Here is a 21,059-nt window from a genome sequence, read left to right on the forward strand (position 1 = left end):
TAGCCAGATTAAGGAACAAGCAGAGTGGCTTCCCAGAATACCAATCGTATCAGGGACTTGAAACATTACTGATTAAACAGAGAAAATGTACGAGACTATTCCCAGTGCAGGAGACAGTGCTCCTGAGTGGAGGTCAAAAAACAGTTTGCTGTTATACATCTAGCATGTGAAGAAGCTACAGTCCCCTGAAATTCTGCAGCCAGGTAAAGCATACCATAATGATGTTGATTGCAAACAAGTGATTTATTATCCAAATTTAAATAACCTAATACACCTCTCAGGATGATGTGGATTCAGGTATTGCTAAGGAAAACCTAAAGGGGACAAGAATAATGGGAAAATGGGAATGGTTTTGACAGTTTGTGTGTATGTGTGTGTACACGTCTTTAAAGAACACTGACTGCCTCTGCCAGTAGAAATTAAAGTGCATCTGTTGCTATATATAATTTTTATTAATAGGAAATAATTTTCATCCCTACTAAATGTTAATACAGAAAACGTTTGAAGAGGTATCCATATGCCTTGGTCTGTTAGAATTAAATAAGGTGAAGTGCATAGCAAACAAAAAGGTGTTTAATAAATGATAATTGGACCCTAAGTGGCCTGCAACTTCTTGGAACACGTGTCTTAATTTTGGGTTTGGGAAATGGTCACTATAGAAAACTTTGCCATTATGCTCCAAAACATCTTGAAAAGCATTCAGATGCAATTGGTCTACTTACCAGAAAGAACCGTCTTACTTTTAGCCAATAATAAACATGCTCAGAATCCAGAAGAGAGTGCAAACATTTACTGTTTTCACAGGGCTCCTTTCAGTTAATACCAAGTCAGTGATTGTTCAGATATGGGCCAGTAATGGTGAAACTTGTCTCCAAAAATGGAGGGTGCCAAGAGACCCCAAAGAAAGAGGTAGGCAACTCCAGTGTGGTAGCAAAGGAGTATTAGGAGACTTATATACAAGGCCAAGTCCTGGGTGGCAGCAGAATCAGAACAGATCTCTGCATCCCACAGTGGGAGGGCAGAGGTTTTACAGAGGTGGTGGGCAATTGTGGCTCCATGCCAGGGGCTCCCACAAGAATGCAAACTGTAGTGAACTAACGGCCACATGAGGGCGCTCATGTTCGGCCTCGCAAAGTGTGTCCTCTTCAGCCATGGATGAGTTATTCTTAAAATTGGAAGATGGGTTGGATTGGGCAATATTTAAAGGAGGGAGCACAAATGGACTCAAGGTATATTGTAGAGGTAGAATCAGTGGGATTTACTGATGGATTGACATGGAGGTTGAGAGTAAGGAGGAACCAAGTTTGATACATAATTTCTGGTTTAGGCATCTAGGTCAATTGTGGTGGTATATCCAGAAGTGGAGGGTTGGGGGACATAATGGGTAGACATATTCAGTTTTAGATGTCAGTTAAGACATCCGAATAAACAATTCAAGAAGCCAGTTAGAGACTTCTAGGTGAAAGTCGTAGATATTTTCCTTCATGAAACCCCTCAAAAAAGAAGATATGAATTCCTACTATTTATTCTCATTTAATTCTTAGTACATAATCAAAACATACTTCTAAGAGCAACAAATAATAAAAACCATATCATTTCTCATTAATCTTTTATTTTTGTTAGTTTTACATTAAAGAAACAAAAAAGAAATAGATCATTAAAAAAATACCATAGCTGTCAATTTAAAATTTAAAATGTACTTGTTAACCAAAGCAGTAACACTATACCCTATAATTATATCTTTATTTTTATATACAAGAACTGTGTGCAAAGTGCTTTTCAAACTATAAATAAGACTTTGGAACAGATACAAACAGTTATCCCTAGAGTTTGTTACCCCGAACTGCTTTTAATGAATTACAACTGCTTACATCCTGAATCTGTACTTTATTTATATACTAAGAGAAGAGCCACCATCTTCTGATACCAGATAGATAGCTAATTTTTGAAAATAATGCCTGATCCACAGGAATAAACGTTATTTTTTACGTACAATTCAGTTACTTGCTTAATTTTTTTTCTTAATAAGTAGAGGACAGTTTTTAAAAAGCAAGTATCAGTAGATCCCTTTAGACAGAAATTTTAATCAAATGGTATTAAAAAATAAACATCAAGTTACATTAAAGAAAAAATGAGAAAAAAAGAGCCTTGGGAAAAGCATGTATTCTCACACTTTTTTCCTCAGGCAAAGAACCTCCCTATATACTAGGGATTGGTTACTTATTTTACTCTTATTTAAAATACCCTGAACACATGATGCTAAACCCAACACTGTACATTATCAAGAATGCTTGAAAATTATTTGCTACAAAGCCTTTGGATCAGAGAAATCTTTAAAGCACAAGATACATCTAAGTGAGCAGGGAGTTTTATAAGGTATACAGGAAGAATAATTTTCTAAACAAGGTCTTCAAGGATCTAAATCAAAGTCATCTTAATCTAAATGTGGGGGTGGAGAGGGAAGGGACTTAAATTTCCATTAGTTGGGTATGCTTTATTCATATGGAAGCTTCTGGCCTGCTAGCTTGGCAAATCCTTCCAGTACCCCTGTGAAGTAGGTATATCTCAAATATTATATCCCGAAGGAAAAACTGAGGCACTAAGAGGTTAGAAGTCTAGTCTGTGTAGTTTTCCAGTTGCAGAAAAGTGATCTTCATGTATATTCTTTTTGACTTTTGTAAAAACAGTATAAATAAGTTTTTATTGTATATTTCAAAGCACCCTATGAAGCAGATACTGATATCCTCAGTTAAAGAAAAATGATTACTAAGAAATAAATGCGTATCACTGAATAAAAACCTTATTAATGGTTTGCAAGCTCAGAATACACTTTTACACCTACATTAACTCCATTCTCCATTTCCATCAGCAGGTTATGTCTGTAGTGGTGACTCATCTATAAAACCTAAGCCTAGTACATAGGGCTCTGCTTTCTAGTAGTGATGCCTGCATGCCAGAGTCAGAGTTGTGAATGTCCAAGAAGGATTATGGAAATGAAGTACTCTGGGCAGCCCACAAAGTGAACTATGGAGAAGATTCTTCCAGCAGTTTTCTATTCCTTGGCATGGCAATTCAGTGACTAAGATATAAAGTCAATTTAATCTCATTTGAAATTCACTCCTGGTTTGCATTCTTTCTCATATTTAATTTAGGAAATTAAAATAATACCCACTTATAAATCTGATCTCATTATTACCTTGGAAAGTAGCTAATATTTCCATATAGGAGATAATCAGGTAAATGTATTACCAAACAATAATAATGTCCTTCAAGTTTAAGGGTAGGGTAAATCTATGTATGCTACTTATAACATACTTAAGATTGATTATTCAAGTATCAGCAAAATTAGTCCTTAAAATATTATTTGCGTAGTGTGAAATATATATATATGTACACAAACTACTGGACAACAGAAAAGATGTAATAATCATCACAAACTAAGCCTTTCTTGTGAATTCACAATCCATTTCATTCCCAGATCATCCAGGCCCAGTAGCCCTCTTGAGTTAAACACCATTTTCTTCAGTTCAGTTTTCTTTAAAAAGGAAATAAAAAACAAACTTCTATGAGTATAAATGCAACCTAAATATAAAACAAATTCATACCAAAGAATTCTCTGAATGATAATATAGTAACAATACTGATATTCAAAATAACACCTTAGAAATTGTCATTACGAAATTACTTCATGTGACTTATAGTCCAATAGGAAAGATCAAGCTTCAAGTGCTGAAATTAACAAATAGCTTTAATAAATAATTTAAATGAATATTCTTCCACTCATATCTTCTAGATTTTTTTGTTTTTGGGCTTTACAAAACTTATTTATTGATGAGCTACCTTAATATAAACAAAGAACAAGAATGACTGAAATGATCCACCCAAAATATCAGATATGTTTAGTTTATCTACTAATAGTTGATCTATTAGTAGTATAGGTTCCTGGGTGGTACAAATTGTTCGTGCTGAGTATTCATCTAAAGGTTGGTGGTTCAAACCCATCCAACACACGGCAGAAGAAAGGCCTGGCAATCTGCTTCTGTAAAGGATACAGCCAAGAAAAGCCTACGGACCAGTTCTACTGTGTAACGCATGGGGTTGTCCTGAGTTGGAATCGACTCAATGGCTCCAGGTTACTAACAGAGTACTTGGGGCACTTATACTAGAGTGCCACTTATCCCTTTTACATACAGAAGGATAAAATGTTCAGTTTCTGCTTTTGTTATCCAGCTTAGGTATTAGTAACTTGGGTTCTCTGGTACAGGAAAAACATACTCGTAAATATCTAAACTTGTAGATTTTTAAAAATGTGTTTCTATTGCACATATTTAAGAGAGCAGTTAAAAGCTTAGTAGCAAGTGCCGTGTATCTTCTCCCCATCTGTCGTTACTTAATGGAAAATGGTATGAAACACTGAGAAAGTGAGATCAACAGATAGGTAAACAATGATAAAAAATCTGCCCATGCACGGAAAGCGTTTCAGTGTACATAGTGTCCATAAAGAACGCTGTATGGATTTTTTTGAACCCATGAGTTTTGGCCTCAGATTAATTCTAATCCAGACAGTCTCCAGGCACCTTGAGGGATCACAGTCTATTGTCAGACCTATCTGAGGTTATTTCCTGGCATCCCAAACAGGACCTCAATTAGAGTAATCCCTAATTACTGGACTGAAAATTTTCTGAAATGTCAATGTCTATATTTCAAAGGTACAGAAAAGCATGCAGACATTCTTAGATTGATTCTATGTTTTCTTTTAATATTAGCAAAAGGCCTAAAAATAAACATTATACTTTTAGAACATTTTTTCCTCGTAAGTCATAAAATATAAGAAATGCAGTCATTTTCTTGTTCAGTCAGATGTTCTCAGGTAAAAGTTGTTCAAGTCTAACAAGTCCCTACTAATCCAGGAGATATCACTTCCGAGGTAGTTTCAGCCTCAGGGTCAGCACAGAATGCTCAGTTATGACAATGTATCTACAAAACAAACCTACCCGCTAACTGCTGCTGAAAGCTGTAGCTACTGTGTATAGATTATAAGCCTTTAGACACCATTCTGAATTGTACAACTTGGCAAATAGTATTACCTTCTCCTTCTTTGATAATATATATGCACCAACCACTGGGCAATAAAAGGCCATATAATAGCAAAAGTTAATGTACCCGGAGACATCTCAAATGGCCACCAACATGGTCTCTGCGAAAATAAAATAAGCTGGTTACCAATCTAGCCTATATTGTATGTCTAAGCACAAAAACATATCTAATTCATAATTATAAAAACATATAAATAATAACAAATCTCACTCCTACTAAAGGGAGGGAGATATTCTGCATTGGAAAGCATAATTCAGTAAGTAGACTTGCTGGAGTACTTCAGACTTCAATAAACACAAAAATTATTTTTTAACCTCTAAGCTCTAAAGGGTGGATTCATTAGGAATGCTTTAAGGGTCACATATAATCTGAATTAGCTGTAACTTATCCGAAACCCCGGCATTTAGAAAAAATCTCTTACCGGTGAGGAGGGCTGACTACTAGTCTGTAATGCTGATGATTTTGCCTATAAATACAAATGAAAGAAATAAAAATTAAAAAACATTAATTTTTCTATTTCTAAATATTACTTTATTCTCTCTTTTTCTGAAAATTCTGCTTCAATTATTCTGAAATCCATACCAACCAAAAGACAAGATCCCTAAAATGGCTAGTCCAATAAATACTTTTGCCACTTTATATTTTATAGTTCAAATTATACAAAGTTATCTAAATAAGGCCTCAAATTAATCTAAACTCTTACTGCTTTCATATTCTTATTAAATTTCTCACTCAACTTTTCTTAATTCCTTTGTTTCCATAGAAATTACCCATTTACAAACACATTTGAGGACTGCAGTCTTGATTATTAAATAAAGCTATAAAAATTATGTGCCATAATCTGGGAAATTCATGATAAGTTATAGCAGAGGAGGTATAAGATACAGAAAGGAATGATTAGTGTAGGTTTTTAAATGAGAAGTAGCATAAACTAAGCAGAATATTTTCAGAATAATTTAGGAAACTCTGGCTTCCAATTTGGCTCATTCCAAACACAAGTTTTTGGTTTGTTATTAGAAATGTATTACTCCAGTTTTTTCATACATTATAATCTTAGAGAAATGCTATGAAGATTAATGAGATCTTTCATTCAATCATTCAACAAATATTTTCTGAATGCCTATTATGTACAAGTCACTATTTCTGGGCACCAGGGATACAGCAGGAAGCAAAATGACAAAAACTCCTGGCCCAATGGAGCTTATATTCTAGTAGAAGGATAAAAAACCAAACCAAACCTGTTGCTTTCGATTCTGACTCATAGAGACCCTATCAAACCAAACCAAACCTACTGCTGTCGAGTCAATTCTGACTCATAGCGACTCTACAGTACACAGTAGAACTGCCCCATAAGGTTTCCAAGGAGCTCCTGATGGATTCAAACTGCCGACCTTTTGGCTAGGAGCCGTAGCACTTAACCACTACGCCACCAGGGTTTCCAGAGATCCTACAGGAAAGAATAAAACTGCCCCATAGGGTCTCTAAGGCTGTAATGTTTACAGAAACAGATTGCCATAGGTTTCTCCCCCGAAGGTGCTAGTGGATTTGAACTGCCGACCTTTCGGTTAGCAGCCGAGTGCTTAACAACTACACCACCAGGGCTCCTTAGTGGAGCAGTACAGGTAATAACAAATCAGTAAAACCTACAGTATGTCAGGTGATGATAAATGCTACAAAGAAAAATAAAATAGGGAAGAGGGATGAGGTATGCCAGTGAGGGGGGAGCTTGAGATTTTAAATAGGGTGGTCAGGAAGGCTTCACTGACACTTAGGCAAAAACCTCAACAATGAAAAACTGTTAAACTGTGTGACTAACTGGGGGTATAGCCTTCTGCACAGAGAGAATAGCAATCCCAAGAGACTGGGGTGGTAGGGGCCCTACTGGCAAGTTTAAGGAAGAGCAAGGAGCTGGTGTGCTGAAGTAGAGTGAGAACAACAGGAAAGGAGGAGGAAGGGCTTTTCAATATCTATTTAAAATTATTTGGCAGTAAAGAGGATTTCAGGGACACCAATATAACTACAGGTTATAGGTAAAAATAAATTAGTCACCTCTGGATATTGCATTAGTCCTTAGATTCACTTAAGGTATTAATAGACACGTTACAGTTCTAGTATACTGAAGCTGTGTACTCCCAACTGCCCAAGGAATCAATACGTGGTAATTATTCTTATGCTACACGTTGTGATAGTGCCTTGTAGGCATAATAATATTCAACCAAGAGATTTACCTTGTGGCATTTTTCCAGACTAAATGGAATAAAGAATTCATTTACAAAATTGGGCTCCCTGGTATCTAATGACTTATCCAGGTCACATTAGTCAGTGTACTTTTGAATGGAACTCAAGGTGACCAAACCCAAATGTGAAAGACACTACTTCTCCCCAGCAGCTACTAACAAATGCTAAGGTCAAATCAAGCTATTACATGGAACTATAAATGGATTTTACAAAGTAACAAATGGTCTGAAAGGGCAAATAAAGAACCCAAAAGACTCCTGCTTACAGCTAAGAAGTAACCAATACTACCCGTATAAATAGCATGATAGTTTTTTTGCTTAAAAGATATTTATTCATATATGCCAAACAGCTCTTACTATTGTAATGTGAACACATATGCATGCAAACGTGTATATACACACATACATAACCCAAATCCAATCATTTTGTTATTCTATGGCCAGAGAAATATAGTCACTAAATTTTAAAAAATTCGATTTGAGAGAAAAAAATCTCATACAATGGTAACCATTGCAAAAGAATATAAAAAACAGAGACTTACTTAAATTAGGCCCTCTCCAAGGCAGTGAGCCTCCTGAGGGAAGGAACCAAGCTGTCTTACCCTCACCAACATCATCATCGTTATCATCTCATCTATTACTTCAGGCCTACTGTGTTGTAGGCGCTGTACTAAACACTATTTAATCCACTGAATAGCTCCAGAGGCAGGCACTATTAATATTTTCATCTTGTAGATAAGGAAACTGAGGGACAGAGAAGTGAAGAGTCTAATCGCAATGTTAGTGAGAGGCGGAGCCCAGATTTGAACCTGCAGTTTACTCCAAGGTTTGCTACACTATACTAGCTGCCTTTTCACATTTGTATCTTTTGCCTAGAAAAGTACCTGGGACATAGCTGTTCAACAAATATTTACTGAATGAGTAAATCTAAGGAACCATTTTATATCTCAGGTGCCTTACTGTGGTAGAAAGCGTATTATTTTAGAAATCAGGAGACCTTAGTTATAGTCCTGGCTGTGCTGCCAGGTTAATGTTCCCTCTCAGAATCTCAGTTTTTTCATCTGTAAAGGTGTTGAACCAAGTTTCCTTCGGTTCTATGTCATTACTGTTCTACTATCAATTTATTTCTTTTATGAGTCACCCGAATGAATTATGCAAGCCTTAAGGAAAAAAAGTCTTTAACACATCAGAATTTTTTTAAATTTCTTTTACATGAGACAAGAGGGAAAAAGTAAACTTTAAAAAAATCAAAGGAATTTTAGCAGACTTCTAGTGCCATTAAAGACAGTGAATATATACAAAGTACTCTTTAAAAAAAATACAGAACAAAAAAAATAGACTGCCAGCAATAACAATGTTTAATACTCAACTAACAAATGAGGTTTCCTACACATTAGCTCTGTTTTGCTTTCTTTAAGATAATTCTGTATTACTTATTTTATTTTATTTTTTTTAGGGATAGTCCTGATGGGATCATGGACCTTAAATACTTTTCATTTCTTAAACAGAAAATAGTAGAATTTTATTATTAAAAGATACAAGTGAAATTTTTTATTTCATATCAACAACCTACATTTACCTGTATAAACAAGTTAATGTCATTTAAGACACTGTTCTTAACCTCTTTTGCAACCTCTTTGTTGAGGATTTGATAAAGGCAATAAACCCTTTCCCTTCAAAGATGCAACATCATGTGAAAGTTTGCATATTATTTTAGGGTTTTCATAGGCTCCCTAAAGCCTAAGAATTCACATTCTAATTGATCATAAAATGTAATCGAGAAGCTTTGAGATAACTTGAGTAAGTTACTGTTTAGAAAGCCTACATTATCACTTTCTTTATGTGACTCTATATTTAATGACAGGAGCCCTGTGGCGTACTGGTTAACAGCTTGGCTGCTAACCAAAAGGTCGGCAGTTCAAACCCACCATCAGCTCGGCAGAGAAAGATGTGGTAATCTGACTTGGAAACCCTTTGGGGCAGTTCTACTCTGTCTTTTAGGGTCGCTATGAGTTGGAATGGACCCAATGGCATCGGGTTTGTTTTTTAGGGGTTATATTTAATGTGTTCATCTTGCAATGGAAGCACACTGAGGATGGGACATATTTTCTTTGATTAATCCCTACAAATCCTTTATATCTGTTATGGCACGGTAATGAGATGTTGTGACATGTTTGAGCCTATGTCATAGTCAATGTCACTCAAGGAGAGACAAGTCAGGGGACAAATGGGGAAGATCACTAGTAGCCTTGGAAGCCTCTGCAAATAACTCCAAACATTGTCACAGCCCAGACCAAACTGTGAACCTACCTGATTTTTCTTTTCCTTTGAACGCTTTTCCCTTCTTTTAGTACCTCCTCCACAGCCAACTGCCTAGCTTTTGTCAACACAGGAAAGCAGTCTAACATAGTACAAGGAGCACTAGACCAGGACACAAGCATCTGGGTTCTGCTCAAGTTTCTGCAACTAACTAGCTGTACTGCCTTTTCAAAAAGTTGAATACTCTTGGATCTTTCAGGAAAATGGAGGCCAAACTATAACTTTAGATTCCTTTCTGGTTATACTAAAGAATTAGCTGCTGTTGTTGCTAGGTGCCGTTGAGTGGATTCCTACTCATAGCCACTGTATTTATGTATAATTAACGGTCTGTTCCAAAAGTCGTCCCTGGTCGTGTTCTGACTGATAATATTGAGCTTCTCCATTGTCTCTTTCCACAGATGTAGTTGATTTGACTTCTGTGTATTCCATCTGGCAAAGTCCATACATATATAGTCACCGTTTATGTTGTTGAAAAACGGTATTTGCAATGAATAAATCATTGATCTTACAAAACTCTACCATGTGATCTCTGGCATCGTTTCTACTATGAAGGCCATATTTTCCAACCTCCAATCATTCTTCGTTTCCAACTTTTGCATTCCAATCATCAGTAATTATCAGTGCATCTTGACTGCATGTTTGATCAATTTCAGACTGTGGAAGCTGGTACAAATCTTCAATTTCTTCATCTTTGGCATTAGTGTTTGGTGCATAAATTTGAATAATAGTTGTATCATCTGGTGTTTAAAGAATTAGTAACAAAGTATTCCCTCTACCAGCATTTTAAAAGGAAGACAATGCTTACGACAAAAGAATGACTAATTATGAACTCTAGGCCATTAATTCCTCAAATTGCACTATTTAACCGCTCTTCCGCTAATAGCAAACACCCTACACCCATCTCCAAAATAGCAGAGCCAATTTTATACTCTGAAAAATATACATTATCTTAAATGCTAGGTATTTGGCTTTTAAGGCAATCTTTTAAAAAATAACAGTTTCAAAAACGGGTCCTTTTTATTTAAAAAAAAGAATCATTAAAATACACTGACTTGTGAAAATCTGATTGATAAGATCATACACTAATTTACAGGATCAACAAATGGAAGAAGATAAGGCAAATTAAGAAGCTTACTTGCGAAGCAGCCAGTGTTTCCAGTTTATGAAGTCTCTGGAGGACATGCTGCATGTCTTCCTGCAGTCTCATGAGCACTAGAGCAATCTGCTCGTTGAGGCCGCCTCTCGACCCTCTGTCGGAGCCCCAGCGTTCTCCGTCACCTCCACTTCCCACTTGCCGACCTTTGGCTCCTTCACCCAAATGTTGCATCCTGTGCCCTATTTACAGGGACCAAAATAAGTTAGTCTTAAATAATTTTTGGAAAGTAGAAACAATGTACTTTATTCATTTATCTCTTCCTGCTATTTCTTTGAGATCTTGAGATCTAGATCTCCAAAACAAAGTGTAAGCAATCAAGGAGTACACAAAATAATTTACTGGATAAATGAAGTAAATACATAAATGTCTGTTTATATTGATATATTTAAATTTTTTTATTGATAAGGTTTTATATGTACCTACCATACTAGTACCTCACTATATACATATAATTCAGTAATAATACACTTGTTAGGGGTACATGCTTAGAAATTCTTTACTAATATGGTAATAAAATTAAAAAAAATTGAAGGTTGTTTCGTTACAGTATTAAGGCTGCTAAATAGCTATGTTTTCCTTTTTGGTCATTTTTGGTTTCATTACAGTGTAATTTTATGTTACGTATGCTCTCTGTATGCTCGCAAATCACATCTGATTCTATAATGTTCTTAAAACACATAGTGGAAGTCACTATTATGTATGCCTCTATAATGCTTTTACACTGTTATGAAGTTTTTACAATTCTTTTAAACATCTAAGTCTAAGTCACTTATAATGTGAAATTCTAAATAGAGAATACCTGAACTTAGAAACATATATATTTCTATAATGCTCTCTAACCGTTAACTATAAGTTGTTGAAAGTTGTCCTAACCTTGAGAACAGACGATAAAAGTATGTGAAGTGGGTTGTAAACACCTTTCTGAAATTGGGCTGTGCACCTGCATTCTATGATAATGAGATAAAACATCAAATCTCTATAAAGTAAAAAAAATAAATAAAGATGTCACTAAACAATTCCTGTAACTTTAATTAATTACTTTGGCCTTGAAACTTCATGTAGTGACAAGAACATAAATATGTCATGTCCTAATTGGCAATAATTCAAATCTTTATAAATTAGCAAAACGTAAGTATGTCATAGAACAATGCTCTGAGCTGGCAAAAAAGCATCTGATTATAGTTGAACATGACAGCACACAGGGTATATAAACTTATGGATTTCTGCTCATTTGGGGGGAATTAGAGAGAAGTAAAAGATCTCTCTGAGTCTCCATCTGACGACTGAGATGGCTGGTGAGACACTGTGCGCCACAACCAACCTTGAACCCTAGGGACAGGGGACCTCCTGAGTTTGAGGGGTGGTCAAGTCTCCTCCTCGAGACCACTCATTAAAGGTAAAGCCTAAAGTCTACAGATTTGGACTGTAACATAAACTAACATGATAATTGTTAATTCAGGTTCTCCAATGGTAAAATGAATATCTTGAGGTCATACCTGCGTGCCTTGTCATGACTACCTTGCAATAAACTAAACGAGTTTATGCATGACAAGCCTGAGCACCTTTTAAATTATTCTTAAAGTAAAATCTTCCAGGACAGTTTACTAAAAAGTTTCTTAAATACACTTTTCTTATCATAAATTCTATGATATTTAGAGAGATATTGAAATCTCAGTACTACTAATTTTTTGTTATATAGCCATCCATTTTTTCCTACATGTATATTTTTGCTGTTGTACACTGACGAGTGAATTTTCAACTCATAACGACCCCATGCGACAGAGCAGAACTACCCTATAGGGTTTTCTAGGTTGTAATCTTTTAATCTTTGCAAGAGCAGATCACCAGGTCTTTCTCCCACAGAGGTGCTGGGTAGGTCTGAGCCGCCAACCTTTCGGTTAGCAGCCTAGCAGCCTAGGGCTTAACCATTGTACCACCAGTGCTTACAGAACTGGTATGACACTTTATATATGATTTTCTGTCCTGCTTTTTAAATCATTTTATGAATATTTATCTGCATCAATTTTTATCCCCCAAACAGATAAATGGCTATATAAATTCCTTAATATGGCCATAAGGTAAATTACTCAACTATTCTCTACTTTTTGGATAGTTAGGATGGTTCCAAATCTTTGCTATTTCAAGTAACCTCACAATGAATGTCTCTGTACATCAACCTGTAACCAAATTTCTGCTGATTTCACTAGGACAGATTCCAAGATAAAAGCTTTGTCGGGTTCCTACTGAGTGTTGCCATGTTAATTTCCAGAAAGGCTGAAATATTTTTATATTGTTTATAAAAGGTGCCACCATGTTACCCTACCTACCGTTGTGGGAAAAAAGTAGGGAGTCCAGCTTGAACTTTAGTTCTTTCCCACATCCTTACGAGTTTGAGCTATTATGTAATGGACTGTCAGTGGGTACTGATGGCTTGAGAGAACCACTCCTGCTTCTGCTCATTTTACTATATACATATAATAAACAGCTTTCAAACCAACCTTCACAAAGAAGAGGATTAATCAGACTATTCCCACATTATGGTAATCCCCTTCCTCTAGCCACTCTATCCAATTGCCTGCCCTGTTTTATTTTCTTCAGAGCGCTTACCACTATTTGAAACAGATCCGGTTTGTTTATTCATTTTGTCAGTTCCCTTTTACTAGAATGCAGGCTCCACGGGAGGGACTTTATCTTGTTTACTACTGCATCCCCAGCACCCACAAAACCCGCTGCTGTCGAGTCCATTCCGATTAATAAAAAAAAAGAAAAAATTTTCTTTTTTTTTGTGTGACCCTAAAAAAGGACAGAGGAGAACTGCCCCATAGGGTTTTCAAGGCTGTAATCTTTATGGAAACAGACTGCCACATCTCTCTCCCATGGAGCAACTGATGGGTTCGAATGACCGACCTTTTGGTTAGCAGCCATAGCACTTAGCCATTACACCACCAGGGTTTCCAATGTATCTATAAGTTTTGTAAATAATATTACTTATGCCCCCAATTTTTCCCTTACCTATGCAATTTCCTTTTTTCAGGTCAATTTGATGCCTTATCATCTCTACTTTGATCTCTTATTTGTAAGGGTTTATATTCTTTTTCTTTGAACGTGAAGTATTAATTATCTAAAATGTTCTGTTTTCTGGGATATATGTTCTTCCAAAACAGACCATTCACTTTTTGTTTGTATACTATGCTCACAGGAGATGTAAGGAAAAATAGAGAAAATCACATTAGTCATAGGAAATGTAAATGTACAGTTAATAGGATTTTCTCTATTTCTTTTATCTCCTGTTACTTTGGGATGTTGATGTTATGTTCTTTGTTGTAAAGCTACTAATCTTTTTTGCATCTTTACTGTACAGTTTAGTATTATAAATGGCTCTTTGTCTTAATTCTTCTTGCCTTGAAATTAATCTTACCTAATATCAAGTTTACAAACTTTTGTAAAAAATTTGCGTTTGCCTGATATACTTTTGTCTATCCTTTCATTTTCCCCTTTCTGAATCACATATGTATGTGATATATATATATATGTATTTTATATGTTATACCATGAAATGCTTTGTAAACCAACATGAACACTTTTTTGTTTAAATAGCTGAGTACAGTTTGCTTAGTTTTACTGGTATCAGAAATATATTTGGTCTAAGGTCTTTTATATTAAGCTTTTTGTTTTATGAGTTTTAAAAAATATTTTACTATGTGGTTTGTCTGCATAACTTTTTTTTTTTAATTTTACTGTGTTTTAGGTGACAGTTTACAGCGCAAATTAGTTCCTTGCTCAAAAATTTATACACAAATGGTTTGTGACATTGGTTGCAATCCCCGCAATGTGTCAGCACTCTCCCCCCTTCCCTTTCCACCCTGGGTTCCTCATGTCCATTCACCCAGTTTCCCTGTTCCTTCCTGCCTTCTTGTCTTTGCTTTTGGGCATGTATTGCCCATTTGGTCTCATACACTTGACTGAACTAAGAAGCAGTTCCTCACTGTGTTATTGTTTGTTTTATAGGCCTGTCTAATCTTTAGCTGAAAGGTAGACTTCGGGAGTGGCTTCAGTTCTGAGTTAGCAGGGTGGAGCTACTGGGGACCTTGCATAGCTTTTTTAAAAAATGTGTCATATGTGTATTTTCTGATAAATGAGGAAGGTATGCATTTTGTTTACATGGTTATTGTCAAAACCATAATTTCCTCTAATACCATTCTCTTTTTTTTGGATAGTATCTATTCATTCCCTACACTAAGTCGAAATTAATATATTTCCTTTACTTTTGCACTCCATTCTCTCTATTACCTAATCAAATTACTATTCTTAATGTTTACCTTTCTATTATTAAATGTTCTTATATCTTTACTGGAAACCCGCGTGGCGTAGTGGTTAACAGTTCGGCTGCTAACCAAAAGGTCAGCAGTTCGAATCCACCAGGTGTTCCTTGGAAACCCTACGGGGCAGTTCTACTCTGTCCTGTAGGGTTGCTATCAGTCAGAATCGACTCAATGGCAATGGGTTTGGTATATCGGTATATCTCTACTACTTGATTTGTCAGCTTGAAATGGCATCTTTTGACTGAAGCAGGGAAATGTAAAAGAGATAAAGAATTCAGATTTTTACTTATATGGGGGAAAAAAACAGCAGCACAGTTGGAGCACTTGGTAAGCGAATGTTCAGAGGAGTGACAGAATATAAATTTGGTGACCTCAAAAAATTGCATAAAAGATGTAGGACTAGAAATGTTTTCCTCTATTGTTTTAGAGAATACACTACTATGCCCAGTGGACTCAAAGGAGAGAACCTGACATAAAGAAAAACTATTAGATGTTATATAAGGATAATTTTTAACATTCCCTTTGCAAATTCACAGTCCTAGTGCTTCCCTATCTAGAATACCTCGTTTCGCCAATTTATTTATAAAGATACCCAGAGAGAGCAAAAACAAAAAGTAATACACACCTCTCCCTCTTCTGACATTAGAGAGTTCCTCATTTTCTCCACCCCGTTTCTCATGGGGTGGCGCTCCACTATTGCTTCTGCCGTCTTCTCCTCCACGCTTTACTTCACCTTTTCCTTCGACTGCTACCACCTGCATGTCCCCAGTGTTGCCATTTGCAGGAGACACCTGAACATCTTCGGGAAAACCAGAACTTTCCAAGCGCTGATTGGGATCAGCATTCAAGTGACATCGAAATGGCCCACTGTTTGACGAAAAGTTGTCTAAAGACTACAAATTTAAAACAAAATTTAGTTAAGAACTATAAAAATAAACAAAGTTTTCATGTTAACAGAAGAAATACTGGTTTTCTAAAACGGTTTCTATTGTTATTATAGGAAATAATTTTTTTTGAAAATTTCTCCAATTCATATTCTGCTTTCTATATTCAGGGAAGAAATGGGATAGGAATGATTTGACCATGTGCAAAGAATTAAAAAGTTTTGGTAGTAAATTGTTTTCAGTGAGTTAGTCATACATCTAGTAAACATTTACTGTGCTAACACACTAGGGAGTAAAGATAAAATCCTGGTCTGCCAGAACCTCACAGGCCTAGCAAGGGAGTCTGATAAGTAAGATTATTATAGGGTAGTTTGGTAAATGTTATGAAAAAGATGTGCATAGGATGCTGTAGGAGCTCATTGAAGGGTTATCTAACCCATACTGGGGTTAGCTGAGGCTTCATCAGGACAGGCAGGCTTCCTTGAGGAAATGATATGAACTAAGACTTAAAGAATAAAAGAGTGTAACCTAATTCAAAGATGTGGAAATAATGACGGCATGTACCAATAATGTACTAGTGGAACAAAGGAGAAGGAATGATTTGAGAACTATTGAGATAATAGAATCAACAGGACTTGAAAGCTGAATGTGGGGAATAAAAGAATGGAAAGACTCTGGGTTTCTGGACTGGATGGTTTTGGGATACTCACCAAGATAAGAAATATGGAAGGGAGGTTTCAGGGGAATAGAAAGAGATAATGGTATATTTACAAATAAGTAAAAATAGATGTTTAGTAGGACAATTAAAATTTAGAAGAGAGAGAGAGTTTGGAGATAACACATTGAGAGTCATCAGCATATAAGTTATGGTTGAAACCAAGGAAGTAGTAATTAGGGCTGTACGCCAAATTTAAGGAGCGAGAGAGGAAGAGAAACTCACAATGGAGGCTTGTAAGGGGTCCAAGAGGTAAAGAAGAAACCATTAAAAGGATGGTGTAATGGAAGCTAAAGGAATATTTTCAAGGGCAGAGTGGCCAATATTATTTAATGATGCAGAGAAGTCAAGTGAGATAGAAAATGTAAAGCATCCACTTAAATTAGCAACCAGGGCATGTTGGCATGTATGGCAGAAACCTGACTAATGTGAATTAATTCAAACAACAGGAAGCCTGGCCACAAAGTGAACAAGGACGGTAAGGCAATAGAGCGTTTCATAAGATTAAGGAAATGATTTTTTTTAAAAAATAGAAATGATATGCACATGTTTATTGCTTGAGAAGAACCAGGAGATAACAGTTGGGAATAGGATCTACAGGGTATAAAAGAAGTTCCCTAAAGAGTAGGAGGGGATATGATACAGAGCAAAGGTACAGAAATGGCCCTTAGATGGCAAGAAGAACGTGTTTTCCACTGAGGTGAGAAGAAAGGTGTGAGATGTAGATGGGTGGAGCTTATAGTCAGTAAGTTAAAGCAAGTGCCAAGATAAGAAGTTGGAGTAACGATGTAATGGCTTCTATTAGAAGACAAAATTATCTGACAAAAAACAAGGGGAAACGTGAAATGGGACTAGTATCAGCCCCTTCCCACAGCACGAATTCTGGTAGAACTCTAGCTTCTTCAGGCAGGTGTGGCTCTGAGTGTGGACTGCAGGTGAGGGGCATAAGCATCAACCTGGAGCTTGTCAGAAATGCAAATTTTGCAGGTCCTACCCCAGACTAAGGGATGGAATCGACTCGATGGCAATGGGTTACCCCAGACCTACTAACTCAGAAACTCTGGGGTTGAGGACAAGGAATCTATGATATAACAAACTACTCAGAGGATTCTTATGTACATTAAAGTTTGAAGAGCACTGCTTAAGAGATAAGAAGGATGTGAAAGAAAAAGAAAGGAAAAAAGAAAAAAACTAAAACTTTTATCTCCCTTATCCCTTTACCTTGAAAATCTCACCCACCAGGCAAAATTCTAGGTCTAGCAGTCTGCATTGGTATACTAGTTTGAAATGATACCAGAAGCAACATATAGGCCTTATGGCCAATAAAATAATACGGATTTTATAGGTATCTAAAACACTATGTGTATATATAACATTTCTTATCTCCCAGTCTCTATTTCAGTAGTCAGAATGATACTTCCAAACCATCATCTATTCCACTAAATGGTTATTCTAGAACATGACTCATTTTTAGCTTCTGCAAAGCAATGTTGTTGTTGTGCTATCAAGTCAGTTCCGACTCAGAAAATGCTCCATTGAGTTTTCTAGGGAGCCCTGGTTGCTCAGTGGTTAAGAGCTCAGCTACTAGCCAAAAGGTCAGCAGTTTGAATCCACCAGCCACGCCTTGGAAACCCTAAGGGGAAGTTCTACTCTGTCCTATAGGGTCACTGTGAGTTGGTATTTATTTGATGGCAATGAATTTTTTCAGTCTTTATGGGAGCAGATCACCAGTCTTTCTCCCATGGAGCTGCTGAGTGGGTTCGAACTGCCAGTCTTTCCAGCTAGCAGGCCAGCACTTAACCGTTATGCCACCAGGGCTCCTTCTACAAAGCCATAATTACTAACTATTCAATCTTTTAAAACCTCAACCTTTCGAAAAAGGATCTATAAAGTACTCAACTTATTTAAACTGGACTAAAAACAAAAACTGTGAATTAAGAAAAAAGATGACTTCCTTTCGAACAGTATTTGTTGAGGGACATGAAGTCCCCTATCATCTGAGAGCTTTAGTAAAACCTAGGGATGCCATCCCTTTGTCCATAGAAATGACAGAAGCCAGGTAATACAAAGAGCAACAAGGTAAAAACATTATTGTGTTTAAAATGCATTACAAAAATCCTAAAAATAAAATTCTCATATTTACATGGTTTTTAAAATATGATTTATTATAGGTCATCTGTCATGAAGAAGTTGAGAGTGACATTACTGAGGATTGAGTGCAGATAAAAAATAATTACATCGCGTAATAATGAAACAAAGTGCTAAGATTGCTTTAGTTTAGAAACAAAATACCTTAGAACGGGTAAAACTAGACGTCTTAAAGTACAGCAGGGAAGAACTTTTTATAGAATGATAACTGAGCCACATGGCAAATAGGATGATGACACAATTGTACACATAACATAACTAAACATTCTGATAGAGGGAAAAAAAGTAAAAAAAAAAAAACCACATAGACAATATTAGTTAGAAAAAAATACAAGGAAAAAGTATTCCACAGAAAGCTACAAAGCTCACTTTTAAATGTTTAACTATAGAAAATTTTAAACATACATAAAGTTTTTTGGGTTTTTTTGATACAAGTAGAGTACTAATCACCCAGTTTCAACAATTATCACTTCAGGACCACTCTAATTTCACTTGTTATCCTTATTTGCACTCCCAGTGAATTATTCTGAAGCAAATCCCAAGCACCACATCATAAGGCTTTTTTAAAACACTTTATTGGAACAAAATAAATATATACCAAGGATTAAAAATTACTGCTTGCTTGTGGAGTGTGTGGGGGTATGCTTAAATGACAAATTCAAGAGGCTATTATAGACTTTTAAAAATACTTTCACAGGTAGAAAACAATGAGAAAAGGAAAATGTTCAAATCAGTGCAGGTGAACTACAAATGTGCTATTAGCAGCCCACAAAAAGGACTTGAAAAGCACCTTGATTCTCAGGGACTTCAGAATTGATAATGGAAGACTATTTACATACATTTTAGAAAGAACCTACGTAGCAAATTAGTGGACGCCAGCCTATAATTAATCTAGACCTGGTGATGGTGGTGATTAGGTGGGGCTGTATCTTATCTGAAAAGATTTCCTTCAGGATAAGTTAGGGTTTAAGGGCTGTGCAGGAGTTAACTCAGTATATGGGGAGGAGGTATGTTCCAGGCACAATAAATGTTAAGATTCTGGGGTTAGGAGATGGGGAAGGGGAGGGACATGACATATTAGCGGAACAGAGAGAAGGCTAGGGTGGCTGATGAACAAAGAGCAAAGAGAAGAAGGTTGTAAAAAAGAGGCCAGAGAGGTGAACCAAGGAAGTTTTCAAAGGCTACTGGGTTTGTATCAAAAGGATTCAAAAGCCAACTTGAATAGACTTCTACAGGCCAAATATGGGACAATTTGAGCATCATAAGGACAATAACTGAAGCACATTAGAACAAATGAAACAAATTTAATTCACAACTTCATAATGACTGCCCTAAAATATTCACAAGGCCCAAATTGAAGGATGCCAGAAAACTCACTCATTACTTTGAAAACAATAAATAAAGGAAAAGAATTAAACACACACACACAAAGCCAGAAAGGTAGGCAGGAAGTCAGATCAGGGCAGAGCCCTATGAGGGATTTTAGTCTACTAATCAACGATTGATTAATAGAGAACACAGGAACAAACCAAGAGTTTAGCAGCCAGACACCTACTGAGATTAATTCCTAAACTGTCCTTTCTCAGCAATCTTCTCTAAACAAATCTTTTTAAAAAGAAAAAACAAAAGGGGATCTGGGCTTTTATCGTTTTTCATTAATTTCAGCTCATTCTCAGTTTGGCCTCCTCATTATTTTTCCCCTCTACACTGTTCATTTGTGTCTGATCTTAGCTTTAAAATATTTTTTCATGCCATTTATAATAGCCCCTTAAAAAAATAAAATACTTGGGAATAAATCTAACCAGGGATATAAAACACCTCTACAAAGAAAACTACAAAACACTACTGCAAGAGATCAAAAGAGACCTAAATAAATGAAAAAAACATATGCTCATGGATAGGTAGACGCAACATTGTGAATTTGTCAATTTTACACAAAGCAATCTACAAATACATGCAATCCCAATCCAAATACCAACACATTCTTTAACGAGCGGGAAAAACTAATCGTTAACTTTACACAGAAAAGAAAGAGACCCTGGATAAATAAAGCATTATTGAAGAAGAAAAAAGTAGGAGGCCTCACACTACTAGGCCTCAGAACCTACTATACAGCCACGGTAGTCAAAACAGCCTGGTTCACCTGATCTTTGACAAAGGTCCAAAGTATATTAAATGGGG

At 36.2% G+C, this 21,059-nt stretch overlaps 1 protein-coding gene across 5 annotated transcripts in view; it reads right to left on the reverse strand.

The window, feature by feature from the left end:
* Positions 1–1,665: 1,665 nt before the first annotated feature.
* Positions 1,666–21,059, reverse strand: part of ACBD5 (acyl-CoA binding domain containing 5) — a 71,578-nt gene continuing 52,184 nt past the window's right edge. For all 5 annotated transcript variants that reach the window (XM_049881793.1, XM_049881796.1, XM_049881794.1 and 2 more), the window contains 5 exons: positions 15,757–16,024; positions 10,789–10,988; positions 5,519–5,563; positions 5,088–5,197; positions 1,666–3,535 (listed from right to left, as the gene is read on the reverse strand). In XM_049881793.1, the coding sequence (XP_049737750.1) occupies positions 3,523–3,535; positions 5,088–5,197; positions 5,519–5,563; positions 10,789–10,988; positions 15,757–16,024 (636 nt within the window). In that variant the 3' untranslated portion in view covers positions 1,666–3,522. The remainder of the gene's footprint in view (positions 3,536–5,087; positions 5,198–5,518; positions 5,564–10,788; positions 10,989–15,756; positions 16,025–21,059) is intronic.

The sequence above is a fragment of the Elephas maximus genome, chromosome 4 (assembly GCF_024166365.1).
Source record: "Elephas maximus indicus isolate mEleMax1 chromosome 4, mEleMax1 primary haplotype, whole genome shotgun sequence".
NCBI classification, from domain to species: Eukaryota; Metazoa; Chordata; class Mammalia; order Proboscidea; family Elephantidae; genus Elephas; species Elephas maximus.